This window comes from Monodelphis domestica, chromosome 3 (genome assembly GCF_027887165.1).
Source record: "Monodelphis domestica isolate mMonDom1 chromosome 3, mMonDom1.pri, whole genome shotgun sequence".
NCBI classification, from domain to species: Eukaryota; Metazoa; Chordata; class Mammalia; order Didelphimorphia; family Didelphidae; genus Monodelphis; species Monodelphis domestica.
Genome location: NC_077229.1, coordinates 97,240,192 through 97,258,300, shown reverse-complemented (window position 1 = coordinate 97,258,300; position 18,109 = coordinate 97,240,192). Strand labels below are relative to the sequence as shown.

Below are 18,109 nucleotides of genomic sequence, written 5' to 3'. Positions count from 1 at the left end.
TTGAAGGCTCTGCTCAGGAAACTGTTAGTAATTTTCACACTCCTTTTCAGGAGGCCCCAACTCACCAGTCAAGGGTAGGAGAAGCTTTGGGGTAAGCATCTGGAAGCCAGGCACTGGTTGTTTCTGCATAAGAGCCAGTTTGTTTTTTATTGAATAAAGCACACACATTCCTAGCTGAGTGTGTGAGGCAGAAGTTCATATTTTAGAAAGAGTTGATCAAGAAGGGGATTTAGAGAAATAAAAAAGAAAACATTCCATGCCACATTACCCCCTTCAACAACATGTCTGACTTGAACCAGAAATTTTGGTCATTATTTTTTCCTTACATTCCAAGGTACCCTAATGTTACATTTCTAAGACCTTCCCCCACCCCTAGTTCCCAGGAAAATTCTAAGTTCCTAAACTTCTTCTTTCATTATTACCTAGACACTTAAGATAATTCCCTCCATCCATTTAGTACATGAAAATGACCATTGAATATATTGCTGCTATAGGAATAAGCATATAGTATAATGGAGACTCAGAGGTTAGTTTTTATCACTAATAGAAAGGCAACTTGCAGATATTTCTGTAGAAGGTCATGTATGATATATCTGCTTTTGTTGGATACATTCTTCTTAATACCTTAGAAATAGAGACAAATATTTTTTTTAAAATTTAAAAGATATTTAGAGTTAGTAAGAAGTTGGCTTCCACCCACAAACTCTTCTAGGGCTTCAGTTTGTAAATCTTGCTGGATATAATTGGTAGTTTTTACCAGTGGAAATCCAGGTCTATCTGGAAAGGACAACATGCCATAGACAACCAAAATGCTGATGTTTAGTTCATCATCTTCGTCCTCTTGAACCAGTAAGCAAACCACCAGGGGAAAAATAGTGCCCTTTGCCCACAAAGAAACTTGGCTTTTCACCTACATGGGAAAGATGGGGGACTTCCCTCTTTCTGAAGCAGGAAGATTCGGGCATCCAGATCCTGGAGCAAAAGAGGGAATTTTAAGAGGTAATTAGATAGGTACTGAAAAAGATGGGAACATAATTCGTCCATGTACAGATAAACATACAAACATATATATGTACACCTCTATGCAGAATAGGCTGTGAACAGAACTAATTTTAAGTGACCTTCTTTTCCTGAACTAGAACCCAGAGATTTATTATGCCTTCAAGTCTATGAACTTTTTTGTTTTTGTAAAATATTCTGATAATCACATTTCAATTTAACAACTTGCCTTTGTAGTCCTATGTTTTATGAATTTAAAAACATGATTCTGAGAGGAAGTCCTTAGGCTTCAATAGACTGATTACCAAATGAGACTGTGACCCACAAAAAATTTAGAAATTCTTCCCTTAGAGGGAGGTCTAAGAATGACTAGATTTATGGGCAGCTTACTATGTTTCTCAGAATTACTGATCTGAACAAGGTAACATTTCACACTGGTAAACCTAGCAGTCATTGCCAATTTCTTCCTGGCTGGTCTTTTCCCATCAGGTGCCCTGTAACAACTCTAGGACTTCACTCTAGGACCAAGTAATCCTTCTATCTGTTGCTGCCTTGGTGGTGTGAAACCACCAAGGAAGTCCAGACTACTTACTTGGAAATAGCTCTGAGGAATTGTGATTGCTTCCTATAATATTATTACTACTTCCTAATAGTGATAGTATTTCATTCTCATTGAGCCTCTCACATTGTATAGAAAGAAGACCCATCTTTCAAGGTTGCCAAGCACACAAAACAGAGTCCCAGATGGGACTGGGCATTAGCTAAGGAAGAAGAAGGAAACTCAGGACTTCTTTGGGATTGTTAGGGATTGTTAAGATTCTGTCCCAGGTTAGACAAAACCCTTTCCTTAGTGCTACCACCTGAAAAGAAAAGTCCCTTCTGATGGGGCAGATTTCCATATAAAGTCATCCTTAGTATCTGCAAATACTTGACAGACTTAGGTCACTTTTCCTCAAAGGGTGCTTATTCCAAAATAATGATCTAGTATGTCTGGGCATCTCATGTAAATGACAATACTGTCAGTCACTTTCCCCCTCCTACCTAGGCACTTATTTGTGCTGAGGCCAGACCAATTGGTTTGGGTAACCTGCTTCACCTTGAAGTGGCAGTATGGTTGAGGTTCTGATAGGGCTGACCAGGGAAGCCCTGTTGACACTGTCCACAAAACTTCCTTTGATATGTGACAAACTAAGACACTGAGATTCTTTCATTTCCTGGATACTTGTCAAGAGCCTTCTTAGAGTTAATGTCCCTAATGTCAGACTTTTTTCTTTTCTCATTTCTTTCCCCCACCTTCCATGCCTAGGGAATATGTTTCCAACTATTGGGGATGTACATCTCGCACCATTTACAGATGAGCAGCTCTACATGGAACAGTTTACTAAGGCCAATTTTTGGTGAGTCCTTTCCCCTCTCTGAGCTTTGCCCTGGTAGCTGCCAGAAGCCTTGGCCAATAGCCATAAAGCTCCATAACTAGATTCAGGCTTGCAAAAGCCTTAACTTTTCTTACCCTCATATTTTGGGGAGACCTGGGCATGATGGTTTTCCACTTCCCAGGCAGAGCTCACATTGCTTCTCAGATAAGTACTATTTTGGGATCCTTAGGCTTTATTGATTGAGTTGGGCTAGATGATCTCTAAGGTTCTTTGAGCCCTAATACTATCTTAAAGGTTTTTATTTTCTGCTGGTATAGGCTAGCTAAGGACAGCTCTCTCTCTCTCCCATTTTATTCTTATCCTTCCTGTCTTCTCCATGACTTCTCCAAAAGAAGCTCTGGCTCAAACCTCCAACTGAAATTATTGCTATTGGGGTCAGCCCTTTTGGAGGTATTAAAATCACTGCCCTTTGACCTCTAAAATAATTATACTCTCCTGTATGAGTGTCAAATGCTTTTCAAATTATCCCTCCCATCCTCTGAAAAATTAAAAAATTGGGCTAGTCTTTGGAAAGTCATCTTCTAGAGTGAGCAAAGTCCTCACCATTCTTGGGTTGGGGGCTCTAGGTTAGTTGGCTGATTTTAGGTGGGGGGGGGTGGGCCTCTCTTCCCCTTCTTTAGGTATCAGCCATCTTTTCATGGAGTTGACTTGTCAGCACTTAGAGGAGCAGCAGTAGACGAGTATTTCAGACAGCCTGTCGTGGTAAGTATAGCCTCAAACATCTCACGTACAAAGCAAGAGAAAAGGGGCAGAGGGAAGAGATGAGGATGTGTAGGTAGCACATTCATAGAAGGTTTGCAATTTGGTTTCCTACTGAAATCTTGATTCTGGTAATGGTCTGCCAAACTAAGCTTTTTTCTAGAAATTCTTGGAGTCCAAGAATTCAGTTCACTGGCACACTTACAGGGGTGATGCCCCAACTCTAGGTACTTAGATGGCCTTGAAATTGAGTAGCCTTGCTTTGCTTTCTCCTTTGTCTTCCAGAGCCAAGTTAACTCAGATCTCTCTCTCCTAGGACACCTTTGATATCAGGATTTTAATGGCTAAGTCAGTAAAATATACGGTGAATTTTTTAGAAGCCAAAGAAGGTGATTTGCACAGGTAATGTTTCATTTTGGGAGGAAATAAGCATGAGTTATTATGAGATTAGGAGTCCCTGTAGATTTTTGGACTCCCTGGGGGAGTACATATGACTAGGGCAGCCTTTCTGTAGACCTAACATCCAGACCTGGGTCCTTGCACTTTGAAAGCATTGACACACCCTCCTACAAAAGCAAAAGGTTATATGCCCTCTATCCACATGGCTACTTGTATATTGTATTTCTATATTGTGTTCCCCTCAACACTCAGTGGCCCTGGGCACCATTGTAGGGGAAAGGAAATTTTATCTAAACTATAGACTTTCCCCATTCTCAGAATTTGCCCAGTGCTTTAATTTTCTCCTGGGTTCTTCTCTTTGCTGGACCTAGAGGGATGTTTTGGGGAATTGGGGCAGGAGGGGAAACTGGTACAGAAGGGTCCTCATACTTTATTCTGAACTTGTAGCTCTTCCCTTTATTGGGTTAAGAATCATGTTTGGGAAAATGAGAAGGTATTGGACTAAGCCATCATACTGGGGCAACTGGCTCTTGTGAGCCACTTGAGTCTTCTTTGAACTGCTGCTATGCTGCCTTTCTACCTTGCCCACTTGCCAGCCCTTGAGAAAAGGGTGTTATTTACCTAGGGGCTTTGGACCCTTGATTTTTCCATTCCATCCCACTATCTTATAACCATCACCCTGGGCTCTTCAGGTATTGTCTGCCCCCTCCCATGCCAACTGTCAGTAACCCAACTTTTTACTCTACTTTCCAGGATAGAAATCCCATTCAAGTTCCACATGCTGCACTCAGGACTTGTCCATGGCTTGGCTTTCTGGTTTGATGTAGCCTTCATTGGTTCAATGTAAGTGTTGGAGAAAATGTGCCAAGACTTGGGGTCCCACAACAGAGGGAGCATGAGCTTTGTAGAACAGATCCCAGCTCCAGTTTCCTGTTCTTTGTTTCATTTTCCTGCATGTCATTTTTAGTTACCTTGCCCCTGTGTATATATATGTGATTGTGTTGCCTTGGCTCCCCTCTGGTCTCCCCAAGACCTGAGACAAACCATAGAGGAACCAGGTCTGATCCCAGAGCACCCCATGATCGGGGAAAAATAGTCAAAGAGACCCTTAAGGGACAGAACATGGTTTTTCATTCTCATCAATGATGAATTCTCTATAGTACCAGAATCTGGGATGAGGTAACAGATGCTTGTTGGGAGGGTGTGCTCACACATGTATAATCATGTGTGTCCATGTGTTCGGGGATAAGACAGTTGGAGGGATTCATGACTGCTCCTTCTGTCTCAGGCTGGATAAGAGATGTATCTTTAACCTGCCTCATCTGGCATCTAGTGGCAGAGGGCAAATATATTTTTGGCTAATACCCATATCAAATCCCAGACTAATATACCTGAACCTTCTAGCTCTTTGAGATGCCCATATGTATTAAAAATGCTTCTTGGGGGCAGCTAGATGGCTCAGTGGATTGAGAGCCAGGCCTAGAAATGGGAGGTCCTGGGTTCAAATCTGACCTCAGACACTTCCCAACTGTGTGACCCTGGGCAAGTCACTTGACCCCCATTGCCTAGCCCTTCCGCCTTGGAACCAATACACAAGTTATTGGTAAGGTTTTTTTTTTTTTAATGCCTTTTTCATTGTCTGTTCCCACAGGCCCTCTTGGCCATTTTCCCAGCCTGCCTTTGCCTAAGCAAGAGTATGATTAGGCTCCCAGAGAGAGAAAGCGGTACTCTCAGAAAGGGGACTGTGGCTTTGCACTCCTTTAGTCCAGGACCTAACACACTGCTGCCTTATATCTTGGTCCCTAAAGAGGATCTGCAGTTCTTAAATTTTCATTTGTCCTGGTCCCTTTGGCAGTCTGATGTAGACTATGGGCTCCTCCTCAGAATCATGTTTTGAAGAATTCATCATTGAAAGAAATACTAACTTTCAGTGAGAGGTTAGTGAAAATGAAGATATCATTTTTTCATGTCCAAATTCAAGGACCCAAGCTTTAATTCATCTTGTCAGTTTCTCAGTTTCATGACTGAAAAACACTTTTCAGTTTTTCTCCACTCCCTCTAATTTTGTTAATGGTCCCTCAGTCCCCAGGCACATAGTGTGCCAGGCCTGGGGGAGGGTTGGGGGGTGGTGAATGGTGGCCACCCTTCTTAATATCCCCTGTCTTTCTCTAACAGAATGACAGTGTGGCTATCCACAGCACCCACAGAGCCTCTGACTCACTGGTACCAAGTTCGGTGTTTGTTTCAGTCTCCACTTTTTGCAAAGGCTGGGGACACGCTCTCAGGGACATGTCTGCTCATTGCAAATAAGAGGTGAGTGCTACAGGAGAGATGGGGTGGCTAATCCTGGAGACCATTGAAAGGAGTGAAGTGTCCTTCCAAAGGGCTATCAGTCTCATTCATTCTACCCTTGGGCTGTGTGCACAGATAGATCCCAGTGGCTCTTCTACAAGCCAAGAATTCCCAGGCTTTTCATCCAGTCCTCAAAGTGTACAAGGTTCATTTCTCACCTCTATGGTCTACATCTTGCCCTTCAGCCTAATCCCCCAACTGAGCTTTGGGGATCTTAATCCCTGGTTCCCAGGCCCATCCCCACACCTTCAACTCACCCCCAGTTCCACACCAGAGTGACATATCTGGCCTCCCTCAAAGCATGGCCTCAAGAATCTTTGAGGCTATTAAAGCTAGGAGGAAATGAAAATAACCCAGTGTGTACACAGAGAGGAGCTCTGGGAAAATCTTGGGGTTTCTGAATTTTTTTCTGACTGGCCCAACACTAGTTGATAGCTAGAGACAGAAGTGGTAGCCTTGATGGAGCACTGGACTTGGAGTCCAAGTCCCGAGTGTGAATCCTGCCTCCAGCATTGTAGTTAGGTGGTCCTAACTAAATCACTTAACCCTTTTCAGCCTTAGTTTCCTCATATAAAATAGGGGTGATAATAATAGCACCAAGATCGTAGGGTTGTCTTGAGGATCAAATGGGATAATTTATGTAAAGTTCTTTGGCAGCCTTAAAGTGCTATAGAGATGATAGTTATTAGGATTGTTTTTCTTATCTCTCCCTAATGTCCATGAAGCCTAGTTTTAGTCTCTTTTCTAATAATGGAGTTTTGTGGGGGGGGGGTCCCACAATTACATGCAGAAACAATTTTTTAACAATTGCTTTATAACCTTTTGTAATCCTGAGTTTCATTTTAACATCATTGGTCTAGTCAAGCCCTATTCTCATACAGCTCTTTGGGCAGAAAGGAATAGAAAAGCATGTAAAAAAAATCAATCCCTGGGGGCAAGCTAGGTGGACTGAGAGCCAGGCCTAGAGACAGGAAGTCCTGGGTTCATATCTGGCCTCAGACACTTCCTAGCTGTGTGACCCTGGGCAAGTCACTTAACCCTCATTGCCTAGCCCTTGCCACTCTCCTGCCTTTGAATCAATACATAGTATTGGGTAAGAGTTTAAGAAAAAAAATCAATCCCTTCCCCACCAAAGCCTTTCCAAAGGGAAAATCAGCCTAGAAGAGGTTGACCCTAGGCTCTCTAGGGCTTCCATATTTCCTCTGGGGTAGGCTTTTAGGTAGAGTATTTGGCTTACCTGTGGTGAATATGTCTGAGGTTTCAGGCTAAGAGAACTATTTCCAGTGCCTACTCACAGTAAAGGGCAAAGATTGTTCCCAGCTGCCCTGATACTCCCATAGGCTATGACCTCTGTGTAGGGTTAGTGATATCTTGGACAGAGATGCCTAACTACCTGGGAGAAATTCTAGGATGTAATATGTACAGTTTTGGGGGGTTTGGGGGCTTTGGTTTTTTTTGCAAATGTCCTCTCCTCCTCCCTAAAAACCCTGCCTGCGCCTGCTGTGTGAACTGTGGGTATCCTGAGAGATGGCAAGAAGAAAGAGCAGTTCTGGTCCTAAGCTACCTGGCTTCAGGAAGCCATGACTGAGTTTCTGGGCCTCCTGTCTCTTCTCTTTGCAGACAAAGCTATGACATCAGTATTGTTGCCCAGGTGGATCAGACGGGTTCTAAATCCAGTAACCTCCTGGACCTGAAAAACCCTTTCTTTAGGTAGGTTTGGAGACCTCAACTCTGAGGGAAGCTCATTGAGCTGGAAAGGCTGCAAGTGGTCATCTTGTCTCGCTCAGACCTGAGCTGTTATCCTCCACAGCATTCCTGACCTCCTGGAGGACCACAGCCTGGCTAATTGTTAGGGCGCTCAAACTTTTCACAAGTTCCTCCTTTGCTGAGCTCACATTACCTCTGTAACTACTACCCATTTGTCTCATTCTCTATAACTTAAACCCTAAGCTAAACCTTACCAATATTCCTCCAACCAATCCTCTTCTAAGTCATTACTTAGACCCTCCTGCCTCTAAACAACTCTCTCCTGTTCCCTTTGCAAAGCCACGGGGACTCCCACCCATCTCTCACTCTTCTATAATACTCGGCCCCCTTCCTAGCACACACCTATGGGAACAGCGGCCTGGGCTGCTCTGCAGGAGCTTCTACAATCACTTGTGTTTCTGCCAGATATACAGGTACGACGCCATCTCCTCCTCCTGGCTCCCACTATACGTCTCCCTCTGAGAACATGTGGAACACAGGCGGTGCCTACAATCTGAGCAGTGGGATGGCTGTGGCTGGTAAAGCTTCTTTTCCCCGTCCTTCCCTAGCTGGGCAAATCCTCTCTCAAGGGTTCATCATGCCCTCTTCTAAGAGAGCACACCTGTGCATATGCTATCAGAGACAGAGAGAGCACAGATGGGGGTGGCAGAAGAATTTGGGCAAGGACATAGGAATAGGCCACCAAAGGCCTTTTTCAGGACAGATGGGAACCAGACTTCGCAGGAGCTAGTAGTCTTCAGGCCAGATTCTTTGGGAAAGCTATCATGATGCCCCACCCCCAGTGAACACTAACATGCTGTCTCCCATCTGTACAGGGATGCCAACGGCCTACGACCTGAGCAGTGTTATTGCTAGCGGAGCCAGTGTCAGCCACAACAACCTTATCCCTTTAGGTTTGTGTTCTGTTGAGAGTGGGGATTACTCTGAGTCTGAGGATGTTGCAAAGGGGATGTGGGGAAGCACTTTGGGGTGGTGCTTCGGTCAGCAGAGCAGGGCATAGTCTCTGTTAAGAAACCAGCGGCACCTGACAAATGATGGATGGGATGTGGGACCTGTCGCCAGCCTCTCCTTCCTCTGTGGGTCCTTCAGACTGGTGCCTCCAGCTCTCTTGCTCTGCCATCTCCTGTGTTGTGCCCATTTCTCTGTGCCCCCCCCCCAGAGGCTGCTGAGCAGTGTGAGGAGGGGTGTTTTGAGTGTGTACTCTTGTGTGTGTGACTCCGAAGGATCCCGAGATCAGCCCAGCATTTGTCACCTTGGAGCCCTGGGTCCCCTCTGAGCCTCTGCTCATTCACAGTCCCCCTGCTGGGCACAAAGCAAGAGCGGTTCCTGGACGTTGGTGTGCTTTCTTAGGCTGAGGAATGAGGTGCCATCCCTGTGCCTCAAGGGTGGCTGAGACAGCCTTAACCAGAGCCCTCAGCCAAGGTGCTTACAGCTTTCCCTTTCCTTCCCTCTCCCTGCGCAGCCAACACTGGGATTGTCAATCACACCCACTCCCGGATGGGCTCCATTATGAGCACAGGGATTGTCCAAGGTAACGTGGCAGTGCCCAGACAGGCAGGGAGTGTGTGTGTGCCCCCGCCTCCCCTCTCCTGTCCCCAGGGTCTTGAACTGGCTGATGCTTGAGCTCTTGTCTTCTTGGGCAGACCCCAGGGCCAGCCCTCTCCCTCTGCTTCTCTGTTCCCCAGCCTTGCCTTTATTGTCTGGTGGGGAGGGGGGGGGGTCACCAGGCTCTGAGGTGGGAGTGGTTTCCATTACATAGTGGATCTCAGGGATGAGCCCTGCAATCTCCATCAGGGAACAGGGTCCTCAGCAGGCCCTTCCCTCCTGGGCTTATGACCTCCTTGGGATCGACGAGCCCCAAACCTAGCCTGGGGTTTCAGCTCACAGGCCAGCCTCCAGGGCCAGGGCAGGGTGGGGCTTGGCGGCCTGGGAGGAAGTGCAGATGCAGAAGGAGTTGGCTTTTTGTGACCCAGGCCTTGTCTTCCCTCTCCTCCAGGGTCCTCCAGTGGCCAGAGTGGAGGCGGCTCCAGCACTCACTACCCAGTCAACAGCCAGTTTACTATGGGGGGCCCCGCCATCTCCATGGCCTCCCCTATGTCCATCACCACCAACACAATGCATTATGGGAGCTAAAAGTCCACCTCTGATCTGAACTGACCACACCAGGAAACCAAATGAAGATTTCCCCTTCCTCCCACCTTGGTGGACTGTGCCCTCTCCCTAACCCCTGCCCTAATAGGGCAGTTTTTACCCTTGTACCATAGAAACAAACACCCAGTCAGCTCCTTCTTTGACATGGGGACTTGTACACTTTTTTTATGAAATGTTGACACCTCTGCGTCTTGGCCCCGGCTGAGGCCCCGAGTGAGCAGGCGAGCGAGCGTCGCTGTATTTTACAAATTTTACAAGAGATCATGTAGTGGGAGCCCTTGCTCCCTCCTATCCCCTCCACCCTTGGTTTGGCATCTTCCATAACAGCTATGTGTGGGGAGCCAGACTCTAGGGCACAGACCAGTGGCCTGTGGGGGGCTGTGCTGAGTGTTGAGGGTTGGGGGGAGGCATAGCCCCAGAAGTCTCATCACCTTTGCCTTTTTCCCTTTAGTCAGAGATCAACCATGTGACCAGCCGCAGGGACTAGTAAAGCTGCCTTCCTAGCCTTACAGTGTCTCCCCAGGCAGCACCCTCTTTGGATGAGGGGGAGGGTGAGGGCGGGGCTTCAGGGGGTGGCAGGTGGGGTCCCTCCTGCATCTCTGGGTCCTTGGACAGGATCAGCGTGTGACATGCTGCTTTTTTTAATTTTATTTTTTTACAAAAATAACCAGTGTCAATCCACAGACTCCAGAGGCCAGGCTGGCCTGGCCCAAGCATAAGCCAGCTGCCCCTGCTGATGGACTCCGAAGATCACGGGGTAGAGTGGGTGAGGGTGGGGGAAGCAAGAAAGCCCCTGCTCCTGGTATAGCTGGCTAGCTAGCTGAGTGTGCCCAGTAAGACAGAGGCCTCCGCACTTGGCTGGGAAAGCTGTGGCCCAGGGCCTGGGTAGCCTTGCTTCTCTGGGGAAGTCTGTGACCCCAGCACCAAAGGGTTCACCTCACACTTGAATGTACACACCAGCCCATGGCTGTCCGAAGCAGCCTCTTCCTTCTCCCCTCCCTGCTCTGAGTGAACCATCACATCTTGCTGCTCTCCTGTCACCTGTGACCCCAGAAGACCTTAGGCAATTGTCCTTCCCTCCCTAAGAGAACAGGAAGGGACTGAGGCTTTGGCCAGTACTACCCATTCTGGGGTGGAGGTGGACTTATCAGTACTGGCAGAAACAGAACCTAGATCTGTTATGGAAGACGACCCTGTTTTTCTTTGTAGTTCCCATTAGGCCTGTGTATTCCCTGTATCTTAGCATAGCCTCCAACCCTCATAGTGTGTCATTTTTGTCCCTTCCATGGGTGCCTGGGAAGGGACCTTGCAGGGATTCCTTCTTGGGAAATAAAAACAGAAATGAGTGTTGTATCACAGGCAGTTTTCTTCAATTCCACTCTGCCCAGGCTCTTAGCCCCTACTAATAGGACAGAATGGGGCCCCCTGAAGCAGGAGGGCCTGCAAACTCACAGATTGCCCCCTCCCTTCTGCCCCATTTCAGTATGTAAGAGAATAAACCAATTTTACCCTAGTAGCTTTTCAGTCCACTGGTTTCTCACAATGGAGGTGCCCAGTATGCCCATGATTCCTATAGGCCCTAACAAGGACTAAAAACCTTGTACACGGGTGAGGAGAAGTTCCATGTTTATATAGTCTCTTTAAATCACCTTTGCATAAAAAATAAACTTTTTGATTTGTAAGAAATGTCTTCAGACCAGCAGAATGAACAGTGACTCAGCACAGCTTCCATCAGTGGAGATCACCTAGTGACCACTTGGCATGGGGACTCTGCTGTAGTTGTTTATCCCTCAGGATGACTAGTGGTCTATCAGCTGAAAAAATAGAAACCAAGTGAGGGGTTCCCAATCTATGTTTCCAGAATGCTGCTTGCCCTGTGAGCAAAGATTCTCTAAATGGGTGTGAATCCAACCTTTCAAGGAAAGTTCCCTTTGAAACTTGCTGTCCCTCCCCTGGGGAGGATTTACTGTATGATCACATCCCTCCTTAGACATTGGCTGTTCTGCTTACCTCTGTTCCTCTAGGAGGCTGCAGAAGTCTTGGAGTAGTCTGGTGGAGGGGGGATTGGGTCACAGAAATGGGCCTTGAAGGCAGGGACTGGAAAAAATATAACTAAAGGAAGAAGTCTTTAGTCAGTGCCAAGGTTTCACACCATCCCAGCTTGCCCATTCCTCTACCCTGAACAGCTGATGCTACCTTACAGCCGAAGGCCAGGAGGGCATGGAGGGCAACCATGACAGTTAGCAGCACTGCTGATACTATCTTGGTATCTGAACGGACAAGAGGCCAGAAGGTGAGCAAGAGCACAGCCCCTGAAAGTGATGTGGCCAAGACCCCAAGAAACCACTGCAGCCCTGAGATGGGGATCAGCCATAAGACCTGAGGGGGAAAAAGAAAGGCTACTGACTGTTGTCAATACCCAATACCCCCCAGCCCAGCCTCCAAGCTATCCTCACCACTGTAGGGATGTAGATGAAGAGGGAATATCCATAGACACACACAGTCTCCAGAAAGGTGTAGCAGCCAACATGTTCTCTGACCCCTTTACGCCACCGCAGGAAGCCCCATAGTGCCATTGGTACTAGCCACGCATAGCAGTAAACAGTGATCCCTGCAACAGTGACTGAGAGAAAAAGCCCAACCCATACCTGCTAAGGACCAATTAGCTCTCTAGTTCCCTGCATGGGCCCCATTCTCCCACATGTGTGCAGGACTGGAGTCTACTCCATCTTCAGATGAGGATACCCAGGGTATGCTCACCTTTATGAAACTGTGGACTATAATGAAAGGAAGCCTCTCTCCAATTCTGAAACATGGTGGCCAGGTTGCTGCTCATGGCAAGGGTGAAGGCCAGTGTTGCACAGATCCAAAAAGGTCCTAGGGAAGGAAGGTAATGAATTGCAGGATGTAAAATGGGGCCCTAAGAAACCTCTTCCTCATCTCCCTCTAGCTAGGGGAAGAGCTATACTTGTAATGTTCTCTTAGAAATCCTTCAGCTATTGAAAAGAAAGAAACCTAGTCTTACCATACAGGTCTGGATGATGCCCAAGACAGTGTCTCACAAAATTCTGGCTAGGCACTGGTAACAGTGAACTTTTGATCCTTTCCAGCACCTAGAATGGGAGGAGAGCCCTTGGATGCCACTGCAGGTACAAAGACGAAAAGAGTCCCTGCCTTTAAGGAATTTTTTTCAAGGGGACCTTGTCCACAAATATGCATGCTATGAGGACAAAAGCAGCAGCCAGAAAAGGAAAACTAGGGAAGAAATGATCACTTTCAGCTATGTGAATCAGGAAAAGCTACATGGAAAAGATGGTACTTTCAGAAGGAAAAGGATTTTGACAGACCTGAAGGAGTACATTCTAGCTTCAGACACAGGTTGGGTAAGTGAACAAATGCCACCAGGATTGCTTTCCAAAGGCCAGTAAAGTGGAGCCTATAGTTGCCCACCTTAAGTCTGAACTAGCCTGGAGCACTCACCTGATGGGTATCCACATCAAAGAAAGACTGGTGGTAGCTAAAGGTCCAAAAGTTTGGAGATTGTTTCTCATCTCCCAGGAGCTATAAGAGAAAGGGTCAAAGGGTGTCGCTGAAGCCTCCCAGCTGGGAGTTTCTTCTTGGACAGAGTTTCAGGGAAGGCCTGAACTCACCCGAGTCTGATCATTCTCTTCCCCTAATTCTCCATCTTCTTGGTCCTCAGTGTCCACATCTAGGCTCACATGGCCCTGCACTTCCCCAAGGCTGGAGATGGTGGGAGCTCCTGGTGTCTCAGCCAGCAGATCAGTAGCTTCCTCAAACTCTGTGGATGTAACCAGTGCCATGCAGCCCCACCCCAACTACCAGCAGGCCATTGGCAGACCAGGTACCCAAGTTCTAGACTTCCACTCCCCTTCCCAGTCATACATAAATCTGTCCTTTCAGGTTGTCAACTCAGCCTCCCTTTGCCCTGCATTCTGCCTCATCTCAGTAACCAGTTCATATATGGAGTTGGGGATGGGGGGGGGGGGGAGCTGTTGGGCAGCGCTGGGAAGAGGGATGTCCATGCAGGACATGAGCATCAGTTAGATGACATTGGATAAAGCACTGAGACTGGAATCAGGAAGACTTGGGTTCAAATCCAGCCTCAGACACTAGCTTTGTCCCCCTGGGCATGTCACTAAAACTTCCGCCTCAATTTTCTCATCTGTAAAATAGAGATAATAGTACTTACCTCCCAGTGGGGTTGTGAGGAGCAAATGAAATAATTTTAAAGCATTTAGAGAGGTGAAGGAGGATGTGGGGAGGTGGCAAGGAAGGGGCCTTGGGGGGGTCTGAAATGTGGGTGCGGGTCCCTAGTGCCCCAGTGCATGTGGAGGGGACGCTCAGGGCCCTGCATGCTCGTGGGGAGAGGCTGGGGGCTGCTCACCGTGGAAAGTGAGCTCTTGGGGCGCAGCCATGGCCAGCGCTCTCACCGCATCTTTGGCCCTGTGTCCCTGCGGAGACAGTCCGGCCAAGGAGCCCCTCCTCCCCCCCGGGCTCTGGCGACCCCAGCCGGGTTCACTCACTCCACCCCTCCAGCTGTTTGCCAGCTACGTGGAATGCCTCCTCTGCGCCTGCGCCACCTGGGTCCGGGTCAGGCCCATTTAGTCCGAGGGTAGGGAGAACAGGTTTACCACCTTCCGTCCTCCTCCGCCTGGTGGCGCTAATTTTTGTCGCCCAGATGGTATAGTCCTAGGAAGCAAACACTCGGGACACTTTCCCCGAGCACAAACTTATCGAGTTGAGTGCTGCACCTATTCCCTTCCGATGAGGAAACGTTTCCGGCAACGCTTTCCGCTTAAACGAAGCGACACGGCAGTGTTGGGACTAGGGGAAATGTTTCCTTCCGGGCCGGCGGGAAGCACGAAGCAGGAAGACGATGGTGGCTGCCGTGCTGTTGAGGAGATTCTACTCAAGCGGCGGAGCCGCCGCCGTTGCGGGAGGAGAAGGAGCAGGACCCACCGGGGCCGTGGCCAAGAGAGGCGTGTGGGAGCGACTAGGTGAGTAACGGTTTTGCTGGGGAAGCCAGAGCCGGGGCAGGAGGCCTGGCGTCCCCAGCACTCACAGTGCCTCTCACCCGCAGGCGCTTGGGTCCGCGGGCTCCTGCATGACTACGGCGAGGCGTGCACCGACGCGGCGGCGGCGGCGCGGGAGCGGCCCGTACGGGCGGTGCTGTATGCCGGCCTGCTGGGTGGTGCAGCTGCCTGCGCCCTCGGGGCTCCAGAGGAGCCGTCCTTTGAAGAGGCACTGCTGGACGCGTCCGGGACCCTGCTTCTGCTTGCGCCCGGCACTCGCAACCCTGGCTCGGAAGCGCATGTGCAGCGGCTCCTGTGGCTGCGGGGCCAGGGCCGACTTCGCCACTGCAGCCTAGGCCTGTGCTCGTTGCTTTACGAGGCACCCTACGACCCCGAGGCCAGTCTCTACCAGGCGCGCTGCCGCCACCTGCAGCCTCGCTGGGCCGATTTTCCAGGACGCGTGCTTGACATAGGCTTCCTGGGCAGCTGGTGGGTGTTGCGCTCCAAGATGCGAGACTTCGACATTAACGACGAAGAATTTCGCCACCTACCGCCCCACCTCCGCACCATGGCCGAGCACCAGTTGCGCTCCGAGACCAATGAGCGACTCTTCGACCAGAAATATCTTCCCGTGGTGCTCACGGAGGATCAGGTAGACCAGGCCCTGTGGGAGGAGCACATTCTTCAGAAAGAGAAAAAAGACAAGTTGATTCTTAGCGAAGTTGCCCCTAAGGAAATCGAGACCCAGATGGCTGCCAGGTGAAGCCTCCCCAAGCTGACTCCGAGGGCAGGGGCCTCTAAATGACTGAGCTTTTCCATTGCTTTCTTGATCCTTGGCTAAGGGAGGGAGCTTTAGTGAAATAAACTATTTTTTTCCTCTCTTCTATCTCTTTCCCATCTTTTTTTCTTCCTTAAATGAAATTTTTATGATTTGATGCACCAGGTGAGTAGAGTTGCTTTGGCTCTCTATAAGTACAGTCCTGATTCTTCTGCCCCTTTCCTGCCCATTATTTTATTTATTTAATTTAGAATATTTTTCCATGGTTACCTGATTCATATTCTTTCCCTCCTCTCCTCTGCCTGCCCATCATTTTAGAGGAAACCAGCTGCTACAATAAAACAATCAGACACAGAACTTGCCCCCCCCCCCCCAACCGACATTTCTTAATTTCTCCTTTACAATTAAGAGTATTACTACCTACCCTCCCAGGCACTCAGACTTGAAGCCTGGGTGTCTTCCCGGATTCCTCACTACTCTCCCTCCCCTCGTAGTCAAACATTTGCCAAGACATGTTGTTTCTATCTTCTTAACATCTATCCTATATATCTCCTTTTCTGTGGCATTGCCACTACACTAGTACGGGTTCTTATCACCTCAGGATCCTTGCAGTAGTTTTTTGGTTGTTCTCTGCTTCAAGTAACTTTATTCTAGTTCATCCTCTACTTAGCTGTCAAATTGATCTTTAAGTGCAAATCTGATCGTGTCACAGACATCCCCTCCTCTCTTTCAGTAAACTATTGGGGAACAAACATATCTATTGTTTGGCTTCTAAATCCTTTCATAATTTGATCTCTTCCTACCTTTCTAGGTGTCTTCTACTATACTTGGAACTTTCTTCCTCATCTCCATCTCTTTATCTCTTGGCTTCTCTGGCTTCTTTCAAGTTCGAACTAAAGTCTCCGTTTCTAGAATCTCTTCACATTTTCCTTTAATCATAGCATTGTGTCTTTATCGATTTTCCCTGTTGATATCACCAGCACTTATTACAGTGCTTGGCAATAGTAGGTGTTTAATACATGCTTGTTGGCTAACTATCACAGGTTACATTGAGCTGATATCAGCTTGTAGAGAAGCCTTTATTAAACATCTGCTATGTGCTAGGTACTGTGTCGAGGGCTAAGGATACAAAGAAAAGCAAAAGGCAGTTTTCTGTTCTCCAAGAGCTCACAATTAAATGGGGTCGATATCTTGCAAATGACGGTGTACAAATAGCATCTATAAAATGGAAATGATGGTTAAGGACTAGGTGGGACAAGGGACTAGGAAAGCCATCTTGTGGAAGGGAAGATTTGAACTAAGTCCTGAAGAAGGCCAAGAGGCAGAGATGAGGAGGGGAGAGCATCTTAAGTTTGGGGGATGGCGAGGGAAAAGGCTTTGGATCCAGACAAGCTACACAGAAATCCTTTGCTCTCTGCCTTATTACTTACATTTACTATCTGTTTGATATTGAGCAAGTTATTTAGCTTCTCAAGATTTCAGCAAAATGAAGGGGTTATATACTACATGATCTCTGAGTATCCTTCCAAATCTCAACTCTCTTTACAAAACCAAAAGCAAGGACTCTCTTTGAAGGACAAACAATGCTAACAGTTATCCTGGCCCTGTGTATGCATTCATTTTCTTATTTTCTCAGATCTCTATATATACATCCACTTTTAAGTTTTATTATTATTTTCTCCTGTTATGATGAGAAATCCCAGTAAAGGGTTCTAGAGAAAATTAGAGAAATATAGGTAAAATTGCTTTTATCTAGAGTTGCCTTATCACAAAAGTTAATTGCTTTTTACTGATTTGCCTATGGAGGCCTGTGGGATTCCCGTGCTGCAGTTTTGTTCTGTTTTGCAGTTGGCAATTGGCCTAGTATGCCAGGTTTCCCAAGCTATTTCTGACTTTAGAAAACTCCAAGAGGAAATAAGGGGACAGGACAAGTTAGGGGAGACTTGGGGGGAGGGGGGAACACACACATTCACATCCCTTGATTTTAAAAGTTAGAGATAACTACTTACCATCAAACGAGAATTACTTATTAAAAAGACAGAAACAAAATAAGTGGTTAAGGAATTTACCTGGTGAGAGATGTAGAAATATGGTATACATATATCTAAAAAAAAAAAACAAAGTGGGCCATCTAGATGGCTCAATGGATTGAGAGCCAGGCTTGGAGTCAGCAAGTCCTGAATTCAAATGTGGCTTCAGACACTTCCTAGCTATGTGACCTTGCGCAAATCACTTAATTCCCATTTACCTAGCCATTACCACTCTTCTGCTTTGGAACCAGTACACAGTAATGATTCTAAAATGGAAAGTAAGGGTTTAAAAAAAGAAGAAAAGTACTTGGATAGTCAATCATAGGGGAATAGACTGATGCACCCTTTCTAGTAGCTGTGCATTATTAATAGTAGCATTTAAAAAAAAAAACAACTCTTTAAAGTTTTTTAAACACTTATCTCTTTTTATTCTTATTGACTTAATTATGGTTCCAGAACTAAAAA

The 18,109-nt window shown here is 47.2% G+C and overlaps 3 protein-coding genes across 4 annotated transcripts in view; 2 read left to right on the top strand and 1 right to left on the bottom strand.

Moving 5' to 3' along the window:
- The window catches only part of CARM1 (coactivator associated arginine methyltransferase 1), a 52,092-nt gene extending 40,936 nt beyond the window's left edge, over positions 1 to 11,156 (top strand). Inside the window, exons 7-16 of one of the 2 annotated variants that reach the window (XM_056822745.1) lie at positions 2,306 to 2,396; positions 3,056 to 3,137; positions 3,451 to 3,536; positions 4,287 to 4,376; positions 5,709 to 5,846; positions 7,506 to 7,595; positions 8,058 to 8,170; positions 8,468 to 8,545; positions 9,115 to 9,183; positions 9,649 to 11,156. In XM_056822745.1, the coding sequence (XP_056678723.1) occupies positions 2,306 to 2,396; positions 3,056 to 3,137; positions 3,451 to 3,536; positions 4,287 to 4,376; positions 5,709 to 5,846; positions 7,506 to 7,595; positions 8,058 to 8,170; positions 8,468 to 8,545; positions 9,115 to 9,183; positions 9,649 to 9,785 (974 nt within the window). In that variant the 3' untranslated portion in view covers positions 9,786 to 11,156. The remainder of the gene's footprint in view (positions 1 to 2,305; positions 2,397 to 3,055; positions 3,138 to 3,450; positions 3,537 to 4,286; positions 4,377 to 5,708; positions 5,847 to 7,505; positions 7,596 to 8,057; positions 8,171 to 8,467; positions 8,546 to 9,114; positions 9,184 to 9,648) is intronic. The other variant, XM_056822746.1, reaches the window with a different exon arrangement.
- Positions 11,157 to 11,412: 256 nt separating this feature from the next.
- On the bottom strand, positions 11,413 to 14,342 carry YIPF2 (Yip1 domain family member 2). The gene is made up of 9 exons (XM_007488526.3): positions 14,209 to 14,342; positions 13,454 to 13,602; positions 13,284 to 13,364; positions 12,829 to 12,916; positions 12,564 to 12,680; positions 12,260 to 12,426; positions 12,000 to 12,182; positions 11,814 to 11,915; positions 11,413 to 11,617 (listed from the first exon to the last, which is right to left on the bottom strand). The coding sequence occupies exons 1-9, from the start codon at positions 14,237 to 14,239 to the stop codon at positions 11,603 to 11,605; spliced, it is 933 nt and encodes a 310-aa protein (XP_007488588.1). The 5' UTR covers positions 14,240 to 14,342; the 3' UTR covers positions 11,413 to 11,602.
- Positions 14,343 to 14,687: 345 nt separating this feature from the next.
- Positions 14,688 to 15,722, top strand: TIMM29 (translocase of inner mitochondrial membrane 29). The gene is made up of 2 exons (XM_007488527.3): positions 14,688 to 14,821; positions 14,905 to 15,722. Exons 1-2 carry the CDS (start codon positions 14,701 to 14,703, stop codon positions 15,597 to 15,599), a joined length of 816 nt encoding a protein of 271 aa, XP_007488589.1. The 5' UTR covers positions 14,688 to 14,700; the 3' UTR covers positions 15,600 to 15,722.
- Positions 15,723 to 18,109: the final 2,387 nt, after the last annotated feature.

Bases quoted from the DNA above. Each gene is read 5' to 3' on its own strand.
- TIMM29 (XM_007488527.3), top strand. From the start codon at position 14,701: ATGGTGGCTGCCGTGCTGTTGAGGAGATTCTACTCAAGCGGCGGAGCC. The intron at 14,822-14,904 runs GTGAGTAACGGT...TCTCACCCGCAG, and splicing joins AGGCGTGTGGGAGCGACTAG to GCGCTTGGGTCCGCGGGCTC.
- YIPF2 (XM_007488526.3), bottom strand. From the start codon at position 14,239: ATGGCTGCGCCCCAAGAGCTCACTTTCCACG. The intron at 13,603-14,208 runs GTGAGCAGCCCC...TTACATCCACAG, and splicing joins CCAAGAGCTCACTTTCCACG to AGTTTGAGGAAGCTACTGAT. The intron at 12,427-12,563 runs GTGAGCATACCC...TTTTTCTCTCAG, and splicing joins TAGTCCACAGTTTCATAAAG to TCACTGTTGCAGGGATCACT.